Source organism: Bombina bombina, chromosome 7 (genome assembly GCF_027579735.1).
Source record: "Bombina bombina isolate aBomBom1 chromosome 7, aBomBom1.pri, whole genome shotgun sequence".
Taxonomy (NCBI): Eukaryota; Metazoa; Chordata; class Amphibia; order Anura; family Bombinatoridae; genus Bombina; species Bombina bombina.
Window position 1 is genome coordinate 176,602,980 of NC_069505.1, and position 24,005 is coordinate 176,626,984.

A 24,005-nucleotide genomic window follows, 5' to 3' on the forward strand; every position below is an offset into this window, starting at 1 on the left:
AATGAGGACTTTTGATGATAGACCCACAATTGCTACAGCCTAGACATGGAAAACAACCTAGGTTTTTCTTTGTAATGTAAGTCTGCCTAGAAATTTTACTAGGACCCAAATCAGCTTTGACAAGAATGTCACGCAAATTTTTAGATCTTTTAAAAGCAGGCATAGGAAATTGCTGAAATTCTTTTATCTCTGTATTGCATCTCTGTAAAATGCCCCAATGTCGGCGAATAATGTTTGTTATTTATTTACTCTGTCTGCAATATTCAGAGACAAAAGTCATTCTGCTTTGATCAGTTCTAGGAGGTTTAGATTTCAAAAGTTCTTTTCTCTGCAAGGGTAAAACATCCTGAATAGTTTTAGTAATCAAGTCTGTAGGGTACCCACGTTTCAAAAACTTATCATCCATTTCTGTCAATCTCATTTTAGAAATATCATCATTAGCCACAATTCTCTTAACACGTAGCATTTGACTCCGTGGTAGAGATTTAACAAGAGATGGATGATGAGCGCTGCTGAAACTCAAAAGACTATTACGGTCAGTTTTCTTAGTGTAAATGTCAGTAAGGAAACCATTACCATTCTTGAATACTGACACGTCCAAAAAGTCAATTTTAGTTTCACTGCTGACCAAAGTGAGCTTGATATTAGTAGTAGATGAGTTGAGATCAGCAACAAAGGACTCCAGGGCCCCAACGTCGCCCAGCCAAACCCCAAAAATGTCATCAATATAGCGCCACCAGGTGGCGCCATACTGATGAAAAAGTGGGTGTTCAAATACAAATTTTTCCTCATAGGAATTCATATAGATATTGGCATAATTAGGGGCGACGTTGGAGCCCATGGCAGTACCCTGTAATTGGAGAAAGAAAGAATCTTCAAATAAGAAATAATTGTTATATAAAATAACCTCTAATAACTGTAAAAGAAAATCAATCCTATCAGCCGAATAGACACCTTTAGATTGTAAAGCATTTCTGACTGCACCAGTGCCACTTGCATGTGGTATGGAAGTGTAAAGGCTGCTAACATCTAGACTGAACAAAATAAATTTGTCCGTCTGAAGTTGTAAATTGTCTAATTTAATCAAAAAATCATTGGTGTCCTTAATAAAGGAAGATGACTGCTCCACCAGGGGTCTCAATACTTTATCCAAATAAATGGCTATATTTGAAAAAATGGAGTTAGTGCCAGCGACAATTGGTCTTCCTGGTGGAGCAGTCATAGCTTTATGCACTTTTGGCAGTACATACAAAACAGGGGTAATGGGATTTTTCACCTGTAAGAAAGAACTCATTTTTGAATCAATAAGCCCATTTGTCAGGGCTGTCTTAATGATACAAAAAATCTCCTTATTGATAAGGGACAATGGATTACCCAACATTCTGCTATAAACTTGTGTATCACCTAATTGGGAACAAATTTCTTTCCTGTAATCACATTTATTTAGCAAAACGGTGGCCCCGCCCTTATCTGCCTGTTTCAGAATGAGATTATTATTATCCTTAAGACTTTTGAGTGCATTTCTATCAGCAGTGCCGAAATTACACATACCCTTAGATTTAAAAGATTGCCTAGTGCTGAATGATCTCATTTTATCAAAATCAGATAACACTAATTTCTCAACCGTTTCAACACTATGATTGGTATTATAGGGTATGAAATTACTCTTATTGCGTAACCCAAGACTCTTGATATTCAATAAATCTATGTTGGCAGAATTGTTATAATTAACACTAGATGGCAAGATAACAGTGGGCACAATATTATTGGCATTGTTATTATGCCAAACTTTAAGTCTGACATTCCTGAAAAACCTTTGTAAATCAGTCCTTAGATTGAAAAAATTACAGTCAGTTTGTGGGCAAAATGATAACCCCCTTTGTAAAACAGCCCTTTCACCTGAACTGAGGGGGTGATCCGAAATGTTGATTACTATGTCTTCTTCCTCGAGCGAGTTGTTCGTTGTTGCTGGACCCCTGCTTTTTTCTGCTGCTGAGCCTTCTTGCTTGGGACGATGATGTTTTCGACCGCCCCGCCGCCTGGACCATTCTCCCCTTCGCTGTTGGAAAAATCCACTGAATCAGAGCTGGTGTTCAATGAATCTGTGTGCCTCTGATCACGTCTGCGTCGCCTGAAGCCGGAACTGGCCTGACGCTCCTTCCCCTGTGGATCATAGACCCAGCGGTAGACTCGATTAGTCGAGTAGTCTTGTTCATCACGGCAAAACTTAACCCTTTTGCGCTCTTCGATTGTTTTGCGCAAATCTGCTAGGGCACTCTTGTTGTCCTGAATCACTTTATCGAATGCCTCAGTTGACAAAGAGCTCCGGATCTCTTCCTGAAGCTTATCAATGGTGAGTTTCAAGGCATCAATTTCAATCTGTAGATATTCAACAGTCAGGACAATTATATCGAGAGAGCATTTATTTAATATATATTCAAACTTTCGGCAGTATTCTTGGTTGTCTTTGAGAAGGTTAGGGCGGGTGTTCATCCTTAGACCCCGGGGAATACGTTTCACTCTAAAGTATTCCGCCAGGGTGTTAGCATGCAGATCATAAGCCAACAATTTTCTGGTCTGTTTGTCATATTGTAAATTAGCCAGTTCCACTGGAGCAGTATGCAAAAAGCTCCGAGAGCCACGTACCAGAGTGGTAATCCTTGAAGCCTCAAAATCTGAATAGGTAAAGGTCTGTGAACCTGTAACTTCCTCTGTAGTAACAGAAGAAGGCTCAGCAGCAGAAAAAAGCAGGGGTCCAGCAACAACGAACAACTCGCTCGAGGAAGAAGACATAGTAATCAACATTTCGGATCACCCCCTCAGTTCAGGTGAAAGGGCTGTTTTACAAAGGGGGTTATCATTTTGCCCACAAACTGACTGTAATTTTTTCAATCTAAGGACTGATTTACAAAGGTTTTTCAGGAATGTCAGACTTAAAGTTTGGCATAATAACAATGCCAATAATATTGTGCCCACTGTTATCTTGCCATCTAGTGTTAATTATAACAATTCTGCCAACATAGATTTATTGAATATCAAGAGTCTTGGGTTACGCAATAAGAGTAATTTCATACCCTATAATACCAATCATAGTGTTGAAACGTTTGAGAAATTAGTGTTATCTGATTTTGATAAAATGAGATCATTCAGCACTAGGCAATCTTTTAAATCTAAGGGTATGTGTAATTTTGGCACTGCTGATAGAAATGCACTCAAAAGTCTTAAGGATAATAATAATCTCATTCTGAAACAGGCAGATAAGGGCGGGGCCACCGTTTTGCTAAATAAATGTGATTACAGGAAAGAAATTTGTTCCCAATTAGGTGATACACAAGTTTATAGCAGAATGTTGGGTAATCCATTGTCCCTTATCAATAAGGAGATTTTTTGTATCATTAAGACAGCCCTGACAAATGGGCTTATTGATTCAAAAACGAGTTCTTTCTTACAGGTGAAAAATCCCATTACCCCTGTTTTGTATGTACTGCCAAAAGTGCATAAATCTATGACTGCTCCACCAGGAAGACCAATTGTCGCTGGCACTAACTCAATTTTTTCAAATATAGCCATTTATTTGGATAAAGTATAGAGACCCCTGGTGGAGCAGTCATCTTCCTTTATTAAGGACACCAATGATTTTTTGATTAAATTAGACAATTTACAACTTCAGACGGACAAATTTATTTTGTTCAGTCTAGATGTTAGCAGCCTTTACACTTCCATACCACATGCAAGTGGCACTGGTGCAGTCAGAAATGCTTTACAATCTAAAGGTGTCTATTCGGCTGATAGGATTGATTTTCTTTTACAGTTATTAGAGGTTATTTTATATAACAATTATTTCTTATTTGAAGATTCTTTCTTTCTCCAATTACAGGGTACTGCCATGGGCTCCAACGTCGCCCCTAATTATGCCAATATCTATATGAATTCCTATGAGGAAAAATTTGTATTTGAACACCCACTTTTTCATCAGTATGGCGCCACCTGGTGGCGCTATATTGATGACATTTTTGGGGTTTGGCTGGGCGACGTTGGGGCCCTGGAGTCCTTTGTTGCTGATCTCAACTCATCTACTACTAATATCAAGCTCACTTTGGTCAGCAGTGAAACTAAAATTGACTTTTTGGACGTGTCAGTATTCAAGAATGGTAATGGTTTCCTTACTGACATTTACACTAAGAAAACTGACCTTAATAGTCTTTTGAGTTTCAGCAGCGCTCATCATCCATCTCTTGTTAAATCTCTACCACGGAGTCAAATGCTACGTGTTAAGAGAATTGTGGCTAATGATGATATTTCTAAAATGAGATTGACAGAAATGGATGATAAGTTTTTGAAACGTGGGTACCCTACAGACTTGATTACTAAAACTATTCAGGATGTTTTACCCTTGCAGAGAAAAGAACTTTTGAAATCTAAACCTCCTAGAACTGATCAAAGCAGAATGACTTTTGTCTCTGAATATTGCAGACAGAGTAAATAAATAACAAACATTATTCGCCGACATTGGGGCATTTTACAGAGATGCAATACAGAGATAAAAGAATTTCAGCAATTTCCTATGCCTGCTTTTAAAAGATCTAAAAATTTGCGTGACATTCTTGTCAAAGCTGATTTGGGTCCTAGTAAAATTTCTAGGCAGACTTACATTACAAAGAAAAACCTAGGTTGTTTTCCATGTCTAGGCTGTAGCAATTGTGGGTCTATCATCAAAAGTCCTCATTTTTTGCACCCACACACTGGTTATAAATTTATCTATAGAGATTTTTTTACTTGTAATACAAAATTTGTGGTTTATCTAATCAAATGTCCGTGTGGGCGTGTCTATGTGGGGGAATCAACAAGACACATAGGGGACCGCATTACGGAACATAAAAGCAATATTAGATGCAAGATACTGTCTGCACCTGTAGCCCACCATTTTCTATCTGCAGGCCATCAGGTTAACCAACTTAGGTTCCAGGTTATCGAGCAAATCCGCACCCCCAGACGTGGGGGTAATAGGGAGCTATTGCTCAAACAGCGTGAAACATTTTGGATATTTAAGCTCGATACCCTGGAACCTAAAGGCATGAATAGAGAAATAGATTGGACCCCTTTTTATTAATTATTATCTTAATATTATTATATTTAAAAAAAAATCTTTTTGGGATTAATGTCCTGTCATTATTTATATAATGTAATTTGTATTTTTATTCTGTATCTTAGATCTCTATGACTATTGCCTGTCCTGATTCCCTTGAGTTGATGTTGCTGACTGAAGTGATATAAGTATACTGCTAATTGTACACTGTATATGATGCATCTTTGTTATTAATGAGCGATTCATTGTTACATTTATCTATCTAAGTTGATCCACTGTAGTTGTAAATTGCTAGATTGTTGCAAAATGTATCATTAATTTTGATAATAAGTATATAATAGTTCATTGTGGCCTCTTATCTGTTGTTTTTAAATTTTTTATTCACACTGACTGTGACACAAGATGGCGCTATATACAAATTTTGTGAAGCTTTAAGAATGTAAGGGTTAAAATTCCCAGGTATTACCTATAAAACACAGGTGTGTAATAAGTGATGTCATCACATGATTAAGGGGCACAGCCCCGAAACGTTGTGACTTTGTTTGTTCCTGTTCCTCTTGTACACAAATAAATAAGGAATTTTGCAAGGAGACCACCTTGTTTGTGTTTTATACTAAAGCTTTTGATTCATCAGGCTTATTTGGAGTCGGGTCAGGCCCCGCCTCAGAGAATTACAGCTTATTCTACTAGATCAGTCTCCACTTCGTTGTCTGTTAAGAATGAAGCTTCAGTTGATCAGATTTGCAAAGCAGCAACTTGGTCTTCTTTGCATACATTTACTAAGTTCTACCGCTTTGATGTATTTGCTTCTTCGGAAGCAGTTTTTGGTAGAAAAGTTTTTCAGGCAGCTGTTTTAGTTTAATTCCTCTGCTTATGTTTAAGTTTTTTCTTTTCATTTATGAGAATAAACTTATATTTTGGGTTGTGGATTAATGTTTTCAGCAGAAAATGGCTGTTATTTTTTTCCCTCCCTCTCTAGTGACTCTCCTGTGGAGTTCCACATCTTGGGTATTACTATCCCATACATCACTAGCTCTTGGACGCTTGCCAATTACATGAAAGAAAACATAATTTATGTAAGAACTTACCTGATAAATTCATTTCTTTCATATTGTCAGATCTTCTGTGGTTTCTTCATTATGCTCTCATAGAAAAAGGAAACAAAAATAGCAACATAGTGTAACTCTGTAACACTGTTCAGTCGATAAGACACTTGTTTGCGAATGATTACTCACATGTGTTGGAGCTATAGCCAAGCTCAGGGGAATGCGCACACCCACTTTATACTGGTGGGTAAACAGTTACTCTCACGAAATAAGGTATAAAACAATTTATTAAAACATATCTAAAAAAGCATCACAAATGCTTAAATACACTATATATATATAGAGGTTAAAGCAACAAATCACTGTTATTGCTCCAAAAAACAAACACCAATGCTGGATGCAAGTGGATAGGGAAGCAGAAACTTAACCACTAAACTGTCCACCTTAGTCCCCAGTATGGGTTGTTACTCCTCCGGGTGTGTGGGCAAATGTAAAGACGCATTGGAGAGATAGTAGTTCCAACTGTAGCATATGTCAATCATCAGGATGGGACTCACAGTCCCCAAGCTATGAAAGAAGTATCTCGGATACTTGCTTGGGCGGAATCCAGCTCCTGTCTAATTTCTGCGGTTCATATCCCAGGTGTAGACAATTGGGAAGCAGATTATCTCAGCCGTCAGACTTTACATCTGGGGGAGTGGTCTCTCCATCCAGATGTGTTTTCTCAGATTGTTCAGATGTGGGGTCTTCTAGAAATATATCTGATGGCTTCCCATCTAAACAAGAAACTTTCCAGGTACCTGCCCAGGTCCAGGGATCCTCTGGCGGAGGATGCGTTAGCAGTTCCTTGGTGTTACCAACCTGCTTATATTTTCCCACCTCTCGTTCTTCTTCCAAGAGTGATCTCCAAGATCATCATAAAACAATCGTTTGTGTTGCTGGTAGCTCCAGCATGGCCTCACAGGTTTTGGTATGCGGATCTTGTTCTGATGTCCAGTTGCCAGCCTTGACCACTTCCTACTAAGACCAGACCTTCTGTCTCAAGGTCCGTTTTTCCATCAGGATCTCAAATCATTAAATTTGAAGGTATGGAAATTGAACACCTAGTGCTTAGTCATAGAGCTTTCTCTGACTCAGTGATTAATACTATGTTACAGGCTCGTAAATCTGTTTCTAGGAAGATTTATTATCGCGTTTGGAAGACATATTTCATGGTGTTCTTCTCATAAATTCTCCTGGCATTCTTTTAGAATTCCTAGAATTTTACAGTTTCTTCAGGATGGTTTGGATAAAGGTTTGTCTGCAAGTTCCTTGAAGGGACAAATCTCTGCTCTTTCTGTTTTATTTCACAGAAAGATTGCTAAGCTTCCTGATATTCACTGTTTTGTACAGGCTTTGGTCCATATCAAGCCTGTCATTAAATCAATCTCTCCTCCTTGGAGTCTTAATTTGGTTTTGAAGGCTTTACAGGCTCCTCCGTTTGAGCCTATGCATTCTTTTGACATTAAACTTCTTTCTTGGAAAGTTTTGTTCCTTTTGGCAATCTCTTCTGCTAGAAGAGTTTCCAAATGATCTGCTCTTTCTTGTGAATCTCCTTTTTTGATTTTCCATCAGGATAAGGCAGTTTTGCGGACTTCATTTAAATTTCTACCTAAGGTTGTGAATTCTAACAACATTAATAGAGAATTTGTTGTTCCTTCTTTGTGTCCAAATCTTAAGAATTCTTTGGAGAGATCCTTACATTCTTTGGATGTTGTAAGAGCTTTGAAATATTATGTTGAAGCTACTAAAGATTTCAGAAAGACTTCTAGTCTATTTGTTATCTTTTCTGGTTCTAGGAAAGGTCAGAAGGCTTCTGCCATTTCCATGGCATCTTGGTTAAAGCTTTTGATTCATTAGGCTTATTTGGAGTCGGGTCAGGCCCCGCCTCAGAGAATTACAGCTTATTCTACTAGATCCGTCTCCACTTCGTTGTCTGTTAAGAATGAAGCTTCAGTTGATCAGATTTGCAAAGCAGCAACTTGGTCTTCTTTGCATACATTTACTAAGTTCTACCGCTTTGATGTATTTGCTTCTTCGGAAGCAGTTTTTGGTAGAAAAGTTTTTCAGGCAGCTGTTTTAGTTTAATTCCTCTGCTTATGTTTAAGTTTTTTCTTTTCATTTATGAGAATAAACTTATATTTTGGGTTGTGGATTAATGTTTTCAGCAGAAAATGGCTGTTATTTTTTTCCCTCCCTCTCTAGTGACTCTCCTGTGGAGTTCCACATCTTGGGTATTACTATCCCATACATCACTAGCTCTTGGACGCTTGCCAATTACATGAAAGAAAAACAGAATTTATGCTTACCTGATAAATTACTTTCTCCAACGGTGTGTCCGGTCCACGGCGTCATCCTTACTTGTGGGATATTCTCTTCCCCAACAGGAAATGGCAAAGAGCCCAGCAAAGCTGGTCACATGATCCCTCCTAGGCTCCGCCTACCCCAGTCATTCGACCGACGTAAAGGAGGAATATGCATAGGAGAAATCATATGATACCGTGGTGACTGTAGTTAGAGAAAATAATTCATCAGACCTGATCAAAAAACCAGGGCGGGCCGTGGACCGGACACACCGTTGGAGAAAGTAATTTATCAGGTAAGCATAAATTCTGTTTTCTCCAACATAGGTGTGTCCGGTCCACAGCGTCATCCTTACTTGTGGGAACCAATACCAAAGCTTCAGGAAACGGATGAAGGGAGGGAGCAAATCAGGTCACCTAGATGGAAGGCACCACGGCTTGCAAAACCTTTCTCCCAAAAATAGCCTCAGAAGAAGCAAAAGTATCAAATTTGTAAAATTTGGTAAAAGTGTGCAGTGAAGACCAAGTCGCTGCCTTACATATCTGATCAACAGAAGCCTCGTTCTTGAAGGCCCATGTGGAAGCCACAGCCCTAGTGGAGTGAGCTGTGATTCTTTCAGGAGGCTGCCGTCCGGCAGTCTCATAAGCCAATCGGATGATGCTTTTAAGCCAAAAAGAGAGAGAGGTAGAAGTTGCTTTTTGACCTCTCCTTTTACCAGAATAAACAACAAACAAAGAAGATGTTTGTCTGAAATCCTTTGTAGCCTCTAAATAGAATTTTAGAGCACGAACTACATCCAAATTGTGTAACAAACGTTCCTTCTTTGAAACTGGATTCGGACACAAAGAAGGCACAACTATCTCCTGGTTAATGTTTTTGTTTGAAACAACTTTCGGAAGAAAACCAGGTTTAGTACGCAAAACCACCTTATCTGCATGGAACACCAGATAAGGAGGAGAACACTGCAGAGCAGATAACTCTGAAACTCTTCTAGCAGAAGAAATTGCAACCAAAAACAAAACTTTCCAAGATAGTAACTTAATATCTACGGAATGTAAGGGTTCAAACGGAACCCCTTGAAGAACTGAAAGAACTAAATTGAGACTCCAAGGAGGAGTCAAAGGTTTGTAAACAGGCTTGATTCTAACCAGAGCCTGAACAAAAGCTTGAACATCTGGCACAGCCGCCAGCTTTTTGTGAAGTAAAACAGATAAAGCAGAAATCTGTCCCTTCAAAGAACTTGTAGATAAACCTTTCTCCAAACCCTCTTGTAGAAAGGATAGAATCTTAGGAATTTTTATCTTGTTCCATGGGAATCCTTTAGATTCACACCAACAGATATATTTTTTCCATATTTTATGGTAAATTTTCCTAGTTACAGGCTTTCTAGCCTGAATAAGAGTATCAATGACAGAATCTGAAAACCCACGCTTTGATAAAATCAAGCGTTCAATCTCCAAGCAGTCAGTTGGAGTGAAGCCAGATTCGGATGTTCGAATGGACCTTGAACAAGAAGGTCCTGTCTCAAAGGTAGCTTCCATGGTGGAGCCGATGACATATTCACCAGGTCTGCATACCAAGTTCTGCGTGGCCACGCAGGAGCTATCAAGATCACCGAAGCCCTCTCCTGATTGATCCTGGCTACCAGCCTGGGAATGAGAGGAAACGGTGGGAATACATAAGCTAGGTTGAAGGTCCAAGGTGCTACTAGTGCATCTACTAGAGTCGCCTTGGGATCCCTGGATCTGGACCCGTAGCAAGGAACCTTGAAGTTCTGACGAGACGCCATCAGATCCATGTCTGGAATGCCCCATAATTGAGTTATTTGGGCAAAGATTTCCGGATGGAGTTCCCACTCCCCCGGATGGAAAGTCTGACGACTCAGAAAATCCGCTTCCCAATTTTCCACTCCTGGGATGTGGATTGCAGACAAGTGGCAGGAGTGATTCTCCGCCCATTGAATTATTTTGGTCACTTCTTCCATCGCCAGGGAACTCCTTGTTCCCCCCTGATGGTTGATATATGCAACAGTCGTCATGTTGTCTGATTGAAACCTTATGAATTTGGCCTTTGCTTGTTGAGGCCAAGCTTTGAGAGCATTGAATATCGCTCTCAGTTCCAGAATGTTTATCGGGAGAAGAGATTCTTCCCGAGACCATAGACCCTGAGCTTTCAGGGGTTCCCAGACCGCGCCCCAGCCCACCAGATTGGCGTCGGTCGTGACAATGACCCACTCTGGTCTGCGGAAGCTCATTCCCTGTGACAGGTTGTCCAGAGTGAATCTCTGGTTCTCTGATCTACTTGGATCGTCGGAGACAAGTCTGTATAATCCCCATTCCACTGTCTGAGCATGCACAGTTGTAATGGTCTTAGATGAATTCGCGCAAAAGGAACTATGTCCATTGCCGCAACCATCAAACCTATTACTTCCATGCACTGCGCTATGGAAGGAAGAAGAACAGAATGAAGTACTTGACAAGAGCTTAGAAGTTTTGATTTTCTGGCCTCTGTCAGAAAAATCTTTATTTCTAAGGAATCTATTATTGTTCCCAAGAAGGGAACTCTTGTTGACGGGGACAGAGAACTTTTTTCTATGTTCACTTTCCACCCGTGAGATCTGAGAAAGGCTAGGACAATGTCCGTATGAGCCTTTGCTTTTGACAGAGACGACGCTTGAATCAGTATGTCGTCCAAGTAAGGTACTACTGCAATGCCCCTTGGTCTTAGCACCGCTAGAAGGGACCCTAGTACTTTTGTGAAAATCCTTGGAGCAGTGGCTAATCCGAATGGAAGTGCCACAAACTGGTAATGCTTGTCCAGAAAGGCGAACCTTAGGAACCGATGATGTTCCTTGTGGATAGGAATATGTAGATACGCATCCTTTAAATCCACCGTGGTCATGAATTGACCTTCCTGGATGGTAGGAAGAATTGTTCGAATGGTTTCCATTTTGAACGATGGAACCCTGAGAAATTTGTTTAGAATCTTGAGATCTAAAATTGGTCTGAATGTTCCCTCTTTTTTGGGAACTATGAACAGATTGGAGTAAAACCCCATCCCTTGTTCTCCTAATGGAACAGGATGAATCACTCCCATTCTTAACAGGTCTTCTACACAATGTAAGAATGCCTGTCTTTTTATTTGGTTTGAAGACAATTGAGACCTGTGGAACCTTCCCCTTGGGGGTAGTTCCTTGAATTCCAGGAGATAACCTTGAGAAACTATTTCTAGCGCCCAAGGATCCTGAACATCTCTTGCCCAAGCCTGAGCAAAGAGAGAGAGTCTGCCCCCCACCAGATCCGGTCCCGGATCGGGGGCCAACACTTCATGCTGTTTTGGTAGCAGTGGCAGGTTTCTTGGCCTGCTTACCCTTGTTCCAGCCTTGCATCGGTCTCCAGGCTGGTTTGGGTTGAGAAGTATTACCCTCTTGCTTAGAGGGTGTAGAATTTGAGACTGGTCCGTTTCTGCGAAAGGGACGAAAATTTGGCTTATTTTTAGCCTTAAAAGACCTATCCTGAGGAAGGGCATGGCCCTTTCCCCCAGTGATGTCTGAAATAATCTCTTTCAAGTCAGGGCCAAACAGTGTTTTACCCTTGAAAGGGATGTTAAGCAATTTGTTCTTGGAGGACACATCCGCTGACCAAGACTTTAGCCAAAGCGCTCTGCGCGCCACAATAGCAAAACCTGAATTTTTCGCCGCTAATCTAGCTAATTGCAAAGTGGCGTCTAAGATAAAAGAGTTAGCCAATTTAAGTGCTTGAACTCTGTCCATAACTTCCTCATATGAAGATTCTTTATTGAGCGACTTCTCTAGTTCTTCGAACCAGAAACACGCTGCTGTAGTGACAGGAACAATGCATGAAATTGGTTGTAGAAGGTAACCTTGCTGAACAAACATCTTTTTAAGCAAACCCTCTAATTTAAACACCAAAAAACTCTTAACCATCTCCGTGGAGATGTTGCCTGTGCAACGGCAAAGAGAATGACTGGGGTAGGCGGAGCCTAGGAGGGATCATGTGACCAGCTTTGCTGGGCTCTTTGCCATTTCCTGTTGGGGAAGAGAATATCCCACAAGTAAGGATGACGCCGTGGACCGGACACACCTATGTTGGAGAAACATAATTTATGTAAGAACTTACCTGATAAATTCATTTCTTTCATATTGTCAGATCTTCTGTGGTTTCTTCATTATGCTCTCATAGAAAAAGGAAACAAAAATAGCAACATAGTGTAACTCTGTAACACTGTTCAGTCGATAAGACACTTGTTTGCGAATGATTACTCACATGTGTTGGAGCTATAGCCAAGCTCAGGGGAATGCGCACACCCACTTTATACTGGTGGGTAAACAGTTACTCTCACGAAATAAGGTATAAAACTATTTATTAAAACATATCTAAAAAAGCATCACAAATGCTTAAATACACTATATATATATATAGAGGTTAAAGCAACAAATCACTGTTATTGCTCCAAAAAACAAACACCAATTCTGGATGCAAGTGGATAGGGAAGCAGAAACTTAACCACTAAACCGTCCACCTTAGTCCCCAGTATGGGTTGTTACTCCTCCGGGTGTGTGGGCAAATGTAAAGACGCAGTGGAGAGATAGTAGTTCCAACTGTGGCATATGTCAATCATCAGGATGGGACTCACAGTCCCCAAGCTATGAAAGAAGTATCTCGGATACTTGCTTGGGCGGAATCCAGCTCCTGTCTAATTTCTGCGGTTCATATCCCAGGTGTAGACAATTGGGAAGCAGATTATCTCAGCCGTCAGACTTTACATCTGGGGGAGCGGTCTCTCCATCCAGATGTGTTTTCTCAGATTGTTCAGATGTGGGGTCTTCTAGAAATATATCTGATGGCTTCCCATCTAAACAAGAAACTTTCCAGGTACCTGCCCAGGTCCAGGGATCCTCTGGCGGAGGATGCGTTAGCAGTTCCTTGGTGTTACCAACCTGCTTATATTTTCCCGCCTCTCGTTCTTCTTCCAAGAGTGATCTCCAAGATCATCATAAAACAATTGTTTGTGTTGCTGGTAGCTCCAGCATGGCCTCACAGGTTTTGGTATGCGGATCTTGTTCGGATGTCCAGTTGCCAGCCTTGACCACTTCCTACTAAGACCAGACCTTCTGTCTCAAGGTCCGTTTTTCCATCAGGATCTCAAATCATTAAATTTGAAGGTATGGAAATTGAACGCCTAGTGCTTAGTCATAGAGCTTTCTCTGACTCAGTGATTAATACTATGTTACAGGCTCGTAAATCTGTTTCTAGGAAGATTTATTATCGCGTTTGGAAGACATATTTCATGGTGTTCTTCTCATAAATTCTCCTGGCATTCTTTTAGAATTCCTAGAATTTTACAGTTTCTTCAGGATGGTTTGGATAAAGGTTTGCCTGCAAGTTCCTTGAAGGGACAAATCTCTGCTCTTTCTGTTTTATTTCACAGAAAGATTGCTAAGCTTCCTGATATTCACTGTTTTGTACAGGCTTTGGTCCATATCAAGCCTGTCATTAAATCAATCTCTCCTCCTTGGAGTCTTAATTTGGTTTTGAAGGCTTTACAGGCTCCTCCGTTTGAGCCTATGCATTCTTTTGACATTAAACTTCTTTCTTGGAAAGTTTTGTTCCTTTTGGCAATCTCTTCTGCTAGAAGAGTTTCCAAATGATCTGCTCTTTCTTGTGAATCTCCTTTTTTGATTTTCCATCAGGATAAGGCAGTTTTGCGGACTTCATTTAAATTTCTACCTAAGGTTGTGAATTCTAACAACATTAATAGAGAATTTGTTGTTCCTTCTTTGTGCCCAAATCCTAAGAATTCTTTGGAGAGATCCTTACATTCTTTGGATGTTGTAAGAGCTTTGAAATATTATGTTGAAGCTACTAAAGATTTCAGGAAGACTTCTAGTCTATTTGTTATCTTTTCTGGTTCTAGGAAAGGTCAGAAGGCTTCTGCCATTTCCATGGCATCTTGGTTAAAGCTTTTGATTCATCAGGCTTATTTGGAGTCGGGTCAGGCCCCGCCTCAGAGAATTACAGCTTATTCTACTAGATCAGTCTCCACTTCGTTGTCTGTTAAGAATGAAGCTTCAGTTGATCAGATTTGCAAAGCAGCAACTTGGTCTTCTTTGCATACATTTACTAAGTTCTACCGCTTTGATGTATTTGCTTCTTCGGAAGCAGTTTTTGGTAGAAAAGTTTTTCAGGCAGCTGTTTTAGTTTAATTCCTCTGCTTATGTTTAAGTTTTTTCTTTTCATTTATGAGAATAAACTTATATTTTGGGTTGTGGATTAATGTTTTCAGCAGAAAATGGCTGTTATTATTTTTTCCCTCCCTCTCTAGTGACTCTCCTGTGGAGTTCCACATCTTGGGTATTACTATCTCATACATCACTAGCTCTTGGACGCTTGCCAATTACATGAAAGAAAACATAATTTATGTAAGAACTTACCTGATAAATTCATTTTTTTCATATTGTCAGATCTTCTGTGGTTTCTTCATTATGCTCTCATAGAAAAAGGAAACAAAAATAGCAACATAGTGCAACTCTGTAACACTGTTCATTCGAATAGACACTTGTTTGCAAATGATTACTCACATGTGTTGGAGCTATAGCCAAGCTCAGGGGAATGCGCACACCCACTTTATACTGGTGGGTAAACAGTTACTCTCACGAAATAAGGTATAAAACAATTTATTAAAACATATCTAAAAAAGCATCACAAATGCTTAAATACACCATATATATATAGAGGTTAAAGCAACAAATCACTGTTATTGCTCCAAAAAACAAACACCAATGCTGGATGCAAGTGGATAGGGAAGCAGAAACTTAACCACTAAACCGTCCACCTTAGTCCCCAGTATGGGTTGTTACTCCTCCGGTTGTGTGGGCAAATGTAAAGACGCAGTGGAGAGATAGTAGTTCCGACGTACGTTTCGCTGTGTAAGCTTTGTCAAGGAAACCGTACACAGCGAAACGTACGTCGGAACTACTATCTCTCCACTGTGTCTGTACATTTTCCCACACACCCGGAGGAGTAACAACCCATACTGGGGACTAAGGTGGACGGTTTAGTGGTTAAGTTTCTGCTTCCCTATCAACTTGCATCCAGCATTGGTGTTTGTTTTTTGGAGCAATAACATTGATTTGTTGCTTTAACCTCTATATATGGTGTATTTAAGCATTTGTGATGCTTTTTTAGATATGGTTTAATAAATTGTTTTATACCTTATTTCGTGAGTGTAACTGTTTACCCACCAGTATAAAGTGGGTGTGCGCATTCCCCTGAGCTTGGCTATAGCTCCAACACATGTGAGTAATCATTCGCAAACAAGTGTCTTATCGACTGAACAGTGTTACAGAGTTACACTATGTTGCTAATTTTGTTTCCTTTTTCTATGAGAGCATAATGAAGAAACCACAGAAGATCTGAGACTCCTAGAAGAAATACACATATCCTTATATGAACTTTTTATTTCTATTTTTATTATTTGTTATACGATCTTATGATTGTATTATCATATTTATTTCACACATTTTTTTCTTTGTGATATTTGGTATTTTTATCTTATATTTCTTTCATATTGGCAAGAGTCCATGAGACCCACCCTTTTTATGTTGGTTATAATTTTTTGTATAAAGCACAATTATTTCCAAATTCCTTTTTTATGCTTTTTACTCCTTTCTTTATCACCCCACTGCTTGGCTTTTCGTTAAACTGAATTGTGGGTGTGGTGAGGGGTGTATTTATAGGCATTTTGAGGTTTGGGAAACTTTGCCCCTCCTGGTAGGATTGTATATCCCATATGTTACTAGCTCATGGACTCTTGCCAATATGAAAGAAATTAATTTATCAGGTAAGTTCTTACATAAATTATGTTTTTATATGCAGAGGAAGGGGAATGTCAGCTATTTCCCACTTGCAGTGGGTGTTCCAGGTAACTTTTTAACAGAGTTAAACTGGGAGCTTCTAAGTAAGTTTTTAAACGGTTTTATACTGGATTTTTAGATCAATATCTGTGCATATTATTCTTTATAGTAGTGTCTATTACATGCATTATATGAAAATTGGTGTATACTGTCCCTTTAAACACATTTCGAAAAACAGCACTAAAATGCAATGAAAGCTAAAATTTCAACATAGCACTACCCATGACCAGAGGGAGGCGGTAAATAACCTCAATATGATGCTTATAAAATGTATTTAGTGTTTAATGTCCCTTTAAACACCATCATGTTCTATTTCATTTCTCTAAATCAGTAAAAAAACAACACATTTACCTTCTGCTGTGTATGCAAATTTGTAATAAGCCAACACTTTCCAATGATCAAGCATTGCTTGTACGTGCTTGTAAATATGTATGATCAGCTTATACTACTATTTCTAGTAATGGTTTAATAAATAAATACAAGCTTAAGGCAATAGTGTTTTTATTAGGAAAATCATTAACAATCACTAATCTGATTTACAATTTGAATTATGATAATTACAAAAATAACATACTTATTACAGAAAGCTTTATGCCCATAATAATTTGCATGATATCTTTATTATTATGAGCTAAATTGTCCACAAATAAAATAACCTTTAACAAATCCTCATGTCATTTATATCTATTTTACTGTACAGTCATTGTAGAAATGAAATATTTAACCCCATAAACGTCAGGAACCTGGTAAATGATGCAAGGCAGGTGATCTGACAAAGAGTTAACGTGTAAACAGAAGGATTTTTTTCTGTAGTTATAGATAAAAAGGGACATAACACTACAATAAGAAAATGCTCCAATGCATTGGACAATTGTCTAATAGCTATATTGCTTGTCTATATATCTGTTTAACTCATAGAGTTACAGTCAGCTCAGGGCCAGTAATGTACTATTGGTCCAGACATGAACATAGTTGCTGAACCAATCAGATTAGCATATGTGCGTAGCAGCCAGCCAATGGTCATGTTTATTTTAGGATTGGCAGCATATTGCTGGTCCAGAGCTGAATTTTACCGTTAAGCAAGTGCAATAAGAAAATGCTTTTATACATTCAAACAGTTTATCATTATAGTTTTTTGTCACTTTAATATGTACAAATTATTCAGACTTATGGCAACTAAAAAACTGGAACAAAGTATTTACACTGATAACATGTTTACATAACTTTGGCATAGAACTGTACATAGACTGAAATCACAAATCATTTCTTACAGTTATACTTGAAATCTTTTTCCAGTTTACCCAGATTTTGTGAAAATTCCCACAACCAAAATAATTCAGAAGAAACAAACATACAGGTGAATATATATATATATATATATATATATATATAGTATATATATTTGTTATAACTGTAGTATATAACCATACAGTGTAGAAGTTTACATGGATAGTTCAAAGCACAAAAAAAGATTAGTGTTTGTCTACGAATGTAAAGTGTGTACGAAAAAGTTTTAAATATTTTTCACTTCAAAAGTCTGTGATTGAACTCACATTCTGCAACGATAATCTGCTGCAGAGAACAAATAAATAAATATGTGAATGGATATGCAAATACAACAGGTAATTAACAGTCAGGATTCAAAATAAATCAAAAGAAAATATATTTATCTTTATGTCAGTAGACTCCAGCTCGATCATCAGGTCAAACAGCCTGTTGACATTCCAACGTGAGCACAGATGAGTCAACCAAAAACCCCGTAAAATATCCTCAGATCCTGGCCTGTTGGTAGCCAGGGATGGAAACCCCTATTAAAAGTAACACCCCGTGTATGTGAAATTATTCAATAGTGTTTTGTTCTGGAGAAATATCACCACATGTATAAACCCTTGACCTGAGACATTTCAAGATGGCTACCGCCATTGTTATTTGTGTTACCACATATTAATACATTAAATTGTTATTGTAAATAAGCAGTTCACTGATTCCTTACGATAGAAACAAGTATGCTAACTGAAATGTTTATGACAGTATATTTTAAGCATAAATTTATCAAAGTTAACAAGAATCTCATATTATAGAAAACAAATTAAAATGGCTGCCAATCATTTTATTGCATTTGTTTCCCAGTACTGGTTGTATGGTGGGACTTTTTAGATGCCCAATGTAATTTAAAAATGTACCTGGATTTCATTTTCACAGCATAAAAATAGAACTGGTATTATGTAAGAAGCCCTAAAAATAACTAACTACAGTGTGTATGTATGTATGTATATATATATATACTCTCTAGTTTTGGGATCCAAACACTCACTGTAAGTTGAGTTGCCTGGGTGCACTCTATGGTAGATAGGCAGAAACTTTCATGTAGAGAAGAGGCACACTTTGTGTGCCTCTTCTCTACATGAAAGTTTATATATATATATATATATATATATATATATATATATATATATATATATATATATATATATATATATATTAATATATATTATTTACTTATTTATTTTTTGGTCTCTGAAGAAGTCAAATTTTATTTTCCTATTTTTTGGCCACTTTTCATTAGTGGATGTTTGTATCATCACATTTGGGCATAATATTTTATTTGTACCTGGCTTTGTTGATATATTATAATTTCTACTTTATTCCATAGTAACCAAGGCAACACTGTAGACCTAAGAGTAATGAAATACATAATGCTATAATCAACAGAACTAATAATTATTGGCAAGATTACAAATAATTGTCTGCTGTGTCAAAGTGTTTGGTCGGCATATGCCTACTATAATTGAAAATTTGAAAACAAAAATAATAACCTTAATACAAAAATAGAAATATGAAGTGGCACACAAACTCGGAGAGGTATAAAAAATCTGATAGCTATACAAAAGTTTATGTGGCCATCTGCATTTACCTCATACATACTACCAAGGAACATAATATCCAGCATAAGCCAGAAATTAACCTTGCCCTAAATATAGATTTGCACATACTACCCAACTAAAAATCATATACAAAAAAAATTCTTAATCTACTTTCATTTACTTTTCAAGTGTTGCCACTAGACCAGTTAGTCAAGCAGTAACAAATTCAGTCCCAGAGTCCCTTGCTCATGTTTTACTTCCCAAGAAATTTGACCATAGTTAAACCTTCAACTAACTACATTGGTCATGTTGTTTTATCTAAGTATATAAGGAATGTTGGCGGAGATTTCCTTCCATAAGGAAATATATCAAACCCTCCCAAAAAATTAAATACGGAGGGATCACCCTTAGAGTACTGCACACATAAATGTATTGGTTAAACTGTCATTACATTAATGACTTTTAGCTTAAAATACATTCTCTATAACATTGAATATATCTTTTCGATACAGCAGTTAACAAATTCCAACATATATGTGTCATTTCATAAGTAGTAGAATATTTGCCTATTCATCAAGACACACTGTCTTGATTTCTTCTTGGCACTGTGAGCTGTTCATATGTTGGGAGTGAATTATTAGAAATAAATCCTTCTGAGGTTGTGGAGTTGCTTCTTTGAGATCTACTGGTCTGACTCCCATGTTGATTAGATACAAGATGGTGGAGCATGTCTGTGATGAGATTCAACTTGTGGTCCATCTGAGTCACCTTAAATATAATAAAAGTGAATATACAAATTAAAAAGGCATACTAAAAGGCAAATTATTTTTTCACCTTGAAGAACACTATTAACATGGTATGATTATCTAGAACCACACTATTATCCGCAGTAAAAAAAACCTGGGACCAAGCATATTAGCCAGTTTTATTGTAAAAAAAATTAAAAACGGTTGTGTAACTAAGAAATACAAGCAAGATTTGTCAAGAATATGTTAACTTGTAGACATAAATATTGAGTCTTTACTGGAACCTTGATGGAGGAAAAGATCAGAGTATGCATTGTAAGGTTGTTGATAAATAGACAAATAAGTACATGAACAGGCAAAATACAAAGAATATAGCTATGGACGGAAAACAGGGCCATGAAGTACTTAAAATCAGGAGCAAACCAAATCAGTAATTGAACAACGCACAGCAGGATGTTGCAATACACATATTCAGGAATGGACTGTTTCAGCCACTTGAACTAAGGTACTGGGATTGGCTACTCGTAGTCGGAAACAAACCAGGTAAAAAAAAAGAACTGTAGGACAGGGCAAGACAAACGTATAGTTAGCAACAGATTAGGTCAGCAACTTGGCTTCAACAGGACGAGATTTGGCAACATCAGGACAGGTCATGGCTTTATATAAAGTCAGGATCCAACCAGATCAACAGCTTGCAATCAGCAGAGCAGGACTCCACAACGTCAAGACAGGACATGGCTATACTTATAATCACACCAGGTCAGGAACTTGAGAACTGCAAGACAGGGTTTGCAAAATTCTAATTTGAAAATGACTGTGAATCAAGCCAGGACTTGGCAATGCACCTAAACAGAATCAAAATGGGTCAGCACAGTGCAGCAAAAGTCTTTACTTGCAGTCAGGATCACACTGGTTCAGCTACTCTACAGAATCAGACAGGACTTGGCACAGTTAAGAAAATACCATGTCAGTAACTTGAGAAATGCAGTAGTAGAATGGATTGGGAATCACCAGAACAAGACTTGGTTATGCATCTACTCAGGATGAACATATTTCAGCAACTTGGAATCTATAACTAAGACTTTGATAACAACAAGGAAGGCCTTGCAATGATTCAGTAACCTGGAACAATCATGATAGTATTTGGCAACAAGAGAACCAAGATCCATTTGCAGAACCACTGTCGCACAGATAGACCAAATGCAAAGGCAATTTCCACAGTGCCCTGCAATACAGACAACATTCCTACTTGGCACCACTCTGCCTTATTGAGGCTGGGTGTGCTGTGCTGGGTTATTGAGCCTGGGTTTGCTGTGTTGGGGTATTGAGGCTGAATGTACTGTGCTGGGGTATTGAGGCTGGGTGTGCTGGGGTATTGAGGCTGGGTGTGCTGTGGTAATGAGGTTGGGTGTGCTGTGTTGAGGTATTGAGACTGGGTGTGCTGTGTTGAGGTATTGAGGCTGGGTGTGCTGTGTTGGGGTATTGAGGCTGGGTGTGCTGGGGTATTAAGGCTGGGTATGATGTGCTGGGATATTGAGGCTGGGTGTGCTGTGTTGAGGTATTGAGGCTGGGTGTGCTGTGCTGGAATATTTAGGCTGGGTGTGCTGTGCTGGAATATTGAGGCTGGTGTGCTGTGTTGGGGTATTGAGGCTGGGTGTGCTGTGTTGGGGTATTGAGGCTGGGTGTGCTGTGTTGGGGTATTGAGGCTGGGTGTGCTGTGTTGGGGTATTGAGGTTGGGTGTGCTGTGTTGGAGTATTGAGGCTGGGTGTGCCGTGTTGGGGTATTGAGGCTGGGTGTGCCGTGTTGGGGTATTGAGGCTGGGTGTGCTGTGTTGGAGTATTGAGGCTGGGTGTGCCATGTTGGGGTATTGAGGCTGGGTGTGCTGTGTTGGGGTAGTGAGGCTGGGTGTGCTGTGTTGGGGTATTGAGGCTGGGTGTGCTGTGTTGGGGTATTGAGGTTGGGTGTGCTGTGTTGGAGTATTGAGGCTGGGTGTGCTGTGTTGGGGTATTGAGGCTGGGTGTGCTGTGTTGGGGTATTGAGGCTGGGTGTGCTGTGTTGGGGTATTGAGGCTGGGTGTGCTGTGCTGGGATATTGAGGCTGGGTGTGCTGTGCTAGGGTATTGAGGCTTGGTGTGCTGCGCTGGGGTATTGAGGCTGGGTGTGCTGTGTTGAGGTATTGAGGTTGGTGTGCTGTGCTGGAATATTTAGGCTGGGTGTGCTGTGCTGGAATATTGAGGCTGGGTGTGCTGTGCTGGAATATTGAGGCTGGGTGTGCTGTGTTGGGGTATTGAGGCTGGGTGTGCTGTGTTGGGGTATTGAGGCTGGGTGTGCTGTGTTGGGGTATTGAGGCTGGGTGTGCTGTGTTGGGGTATTGAGGTTGGGTGTGCTGTGTTGGAGTATTGAGGCTGGGTGTGCTGTGTTGGGGTATTGAGGCTGGGTGTGCTGTGTTGGGGTATTGAGGCTGGGTGTGCTGTGTTGGGGTATTGAGGCTGGGTGTGCTGTGTTGGGGTATTGAGGCTGGGTGTGCTGTGCTGGGATATTGAGGCTGGGTGTGCTGTGCTAGGGTATTGAGGCTTGGTGGTCATCTTGAAAAAGGCTGTCCAGCCAAAACATGTTGATACCAGAGCACACCTGCACAGGATTTGAGAAGACAAAGTGAATACCAGCTATACCCAGTTGAAATATTCAAGTTCCCACTGAGCGGCATATATTTAACCGCAAAGATCACATTGATAACTAGAAATCCTTTTTCTACTTATCCTACAAACTTTCTACTTATCCCAACAACCATATTTCAGCACCCAGATCGGTCACTGACCGACATCTAAGAAACCTGGGAACAACAGACCGGAAAGGCACGCAAAAATTCCACATCAGGAGGTTATCCAACAACCATACCATCGTGATCGGTCACTGACCGACAGACAAGCCACAGAATAGAAAAACCGGAGATACTTAAAAAACATCAGCAAACGGTTAGCACTTAACCGCAACGAAGATCCCACCAAGAAACCCTTAAGAGCGCGATCAGTCACTGACCGACAAAGGATAAGGTAACTGAGCGGCCACGACAACTACCCAAACACTTATATAAAAGTGAATTTTCTCGCAGCAAACAGATAAGCCCACCTAATAAGAGGAAACCAAAGCGGCATTTTTTTAACCGCCAGCAGCTCATATAGAACTGCCACCAGCTTGATCTTGAAACTTAATCAAAACACTGGCATAGCGGCGTTTATTTAACCGCAATTATCTCACAAAAGTGATATCAAACAGATACACTTCAAGGTACTAATTTGTATACTTATATTATAGTGTGATAAAAATCGCACCAACATACCTCTACATTTGATATATAGTTGCCTAAGATAAGATCTCAATTGCATAGCTGAACTTGAAACAAAGTATCCTATATGAACTATACAGCAACTATTGTTTTATCCACTATAAAATTGTATCTACAAACATTCTGTTAGAAATTACAACATGTGATAAACCCAAAACTGTATAAATTATAAGATTTCAACGTTATTATTTTAATTTAATTTATTTTTTATATATTATGTACATTTTTATACATAGAGACACCGGTGTCATTTTTTAAACTTTGAAGGAATTGTAATAATTTTTGTTTAACTGTACTTTTAGCATCACTACTATTGGGTAAATTTACCATAATCAAATAAAGGATCATATTTATTTCTTAAATAGTTTCGACATCCATTTTTTTCCAAAAGAGAATATAAAATTAGGACTCATCAAAACATTAACATATATTGAGCCCACATATTATCACACATATTTACAGTAAGACACATTGGGAATAGCAACTTGTTTTGCGCCACCTACTACAACTAACTATAACTCTTTAAACTTTGGGATAAAGTTTACTTCAGGTGTGCTAGATTCCCCACCAGCTAGACAGTCTAAACCTACCAAATATTGAGGCTTGGTGTGCTGCGCTGGGGTATTGAGGCTTGGTGT

General features: G+C 39.1%; 1 protein-coding gene across 3 annotated transcripts in view; it reads right to left on the reverse strand.

Annotated features, from left to right (window-relative positions):
- Nucleotides 1-18,915: 18,915 nt before the first annotated feature.
- Nucleotides 18,916-24,005, reverse strand: part of KCNQ1 (potassium voltage-gated channel subfamily Q member 1) — a 507,180-nt gene continuing 502,090 nt past the window's right edge. For all 3 annotated transcript variants that reach the window (XM_053720436.1, XM_053720437.1, XM_053720435.1), the window contains one exon: nt 18,916-20,043. In XM_053720436.1, coding sequence (XP_053576411.1) covers nt 19,849-20,043 — 195 coding nt within the window. In that variant the 3' untranslated portion in view covers nt 18,916-19,848. The remainder of the gene's footprint in view (nt 20,044-24,005) is intronic.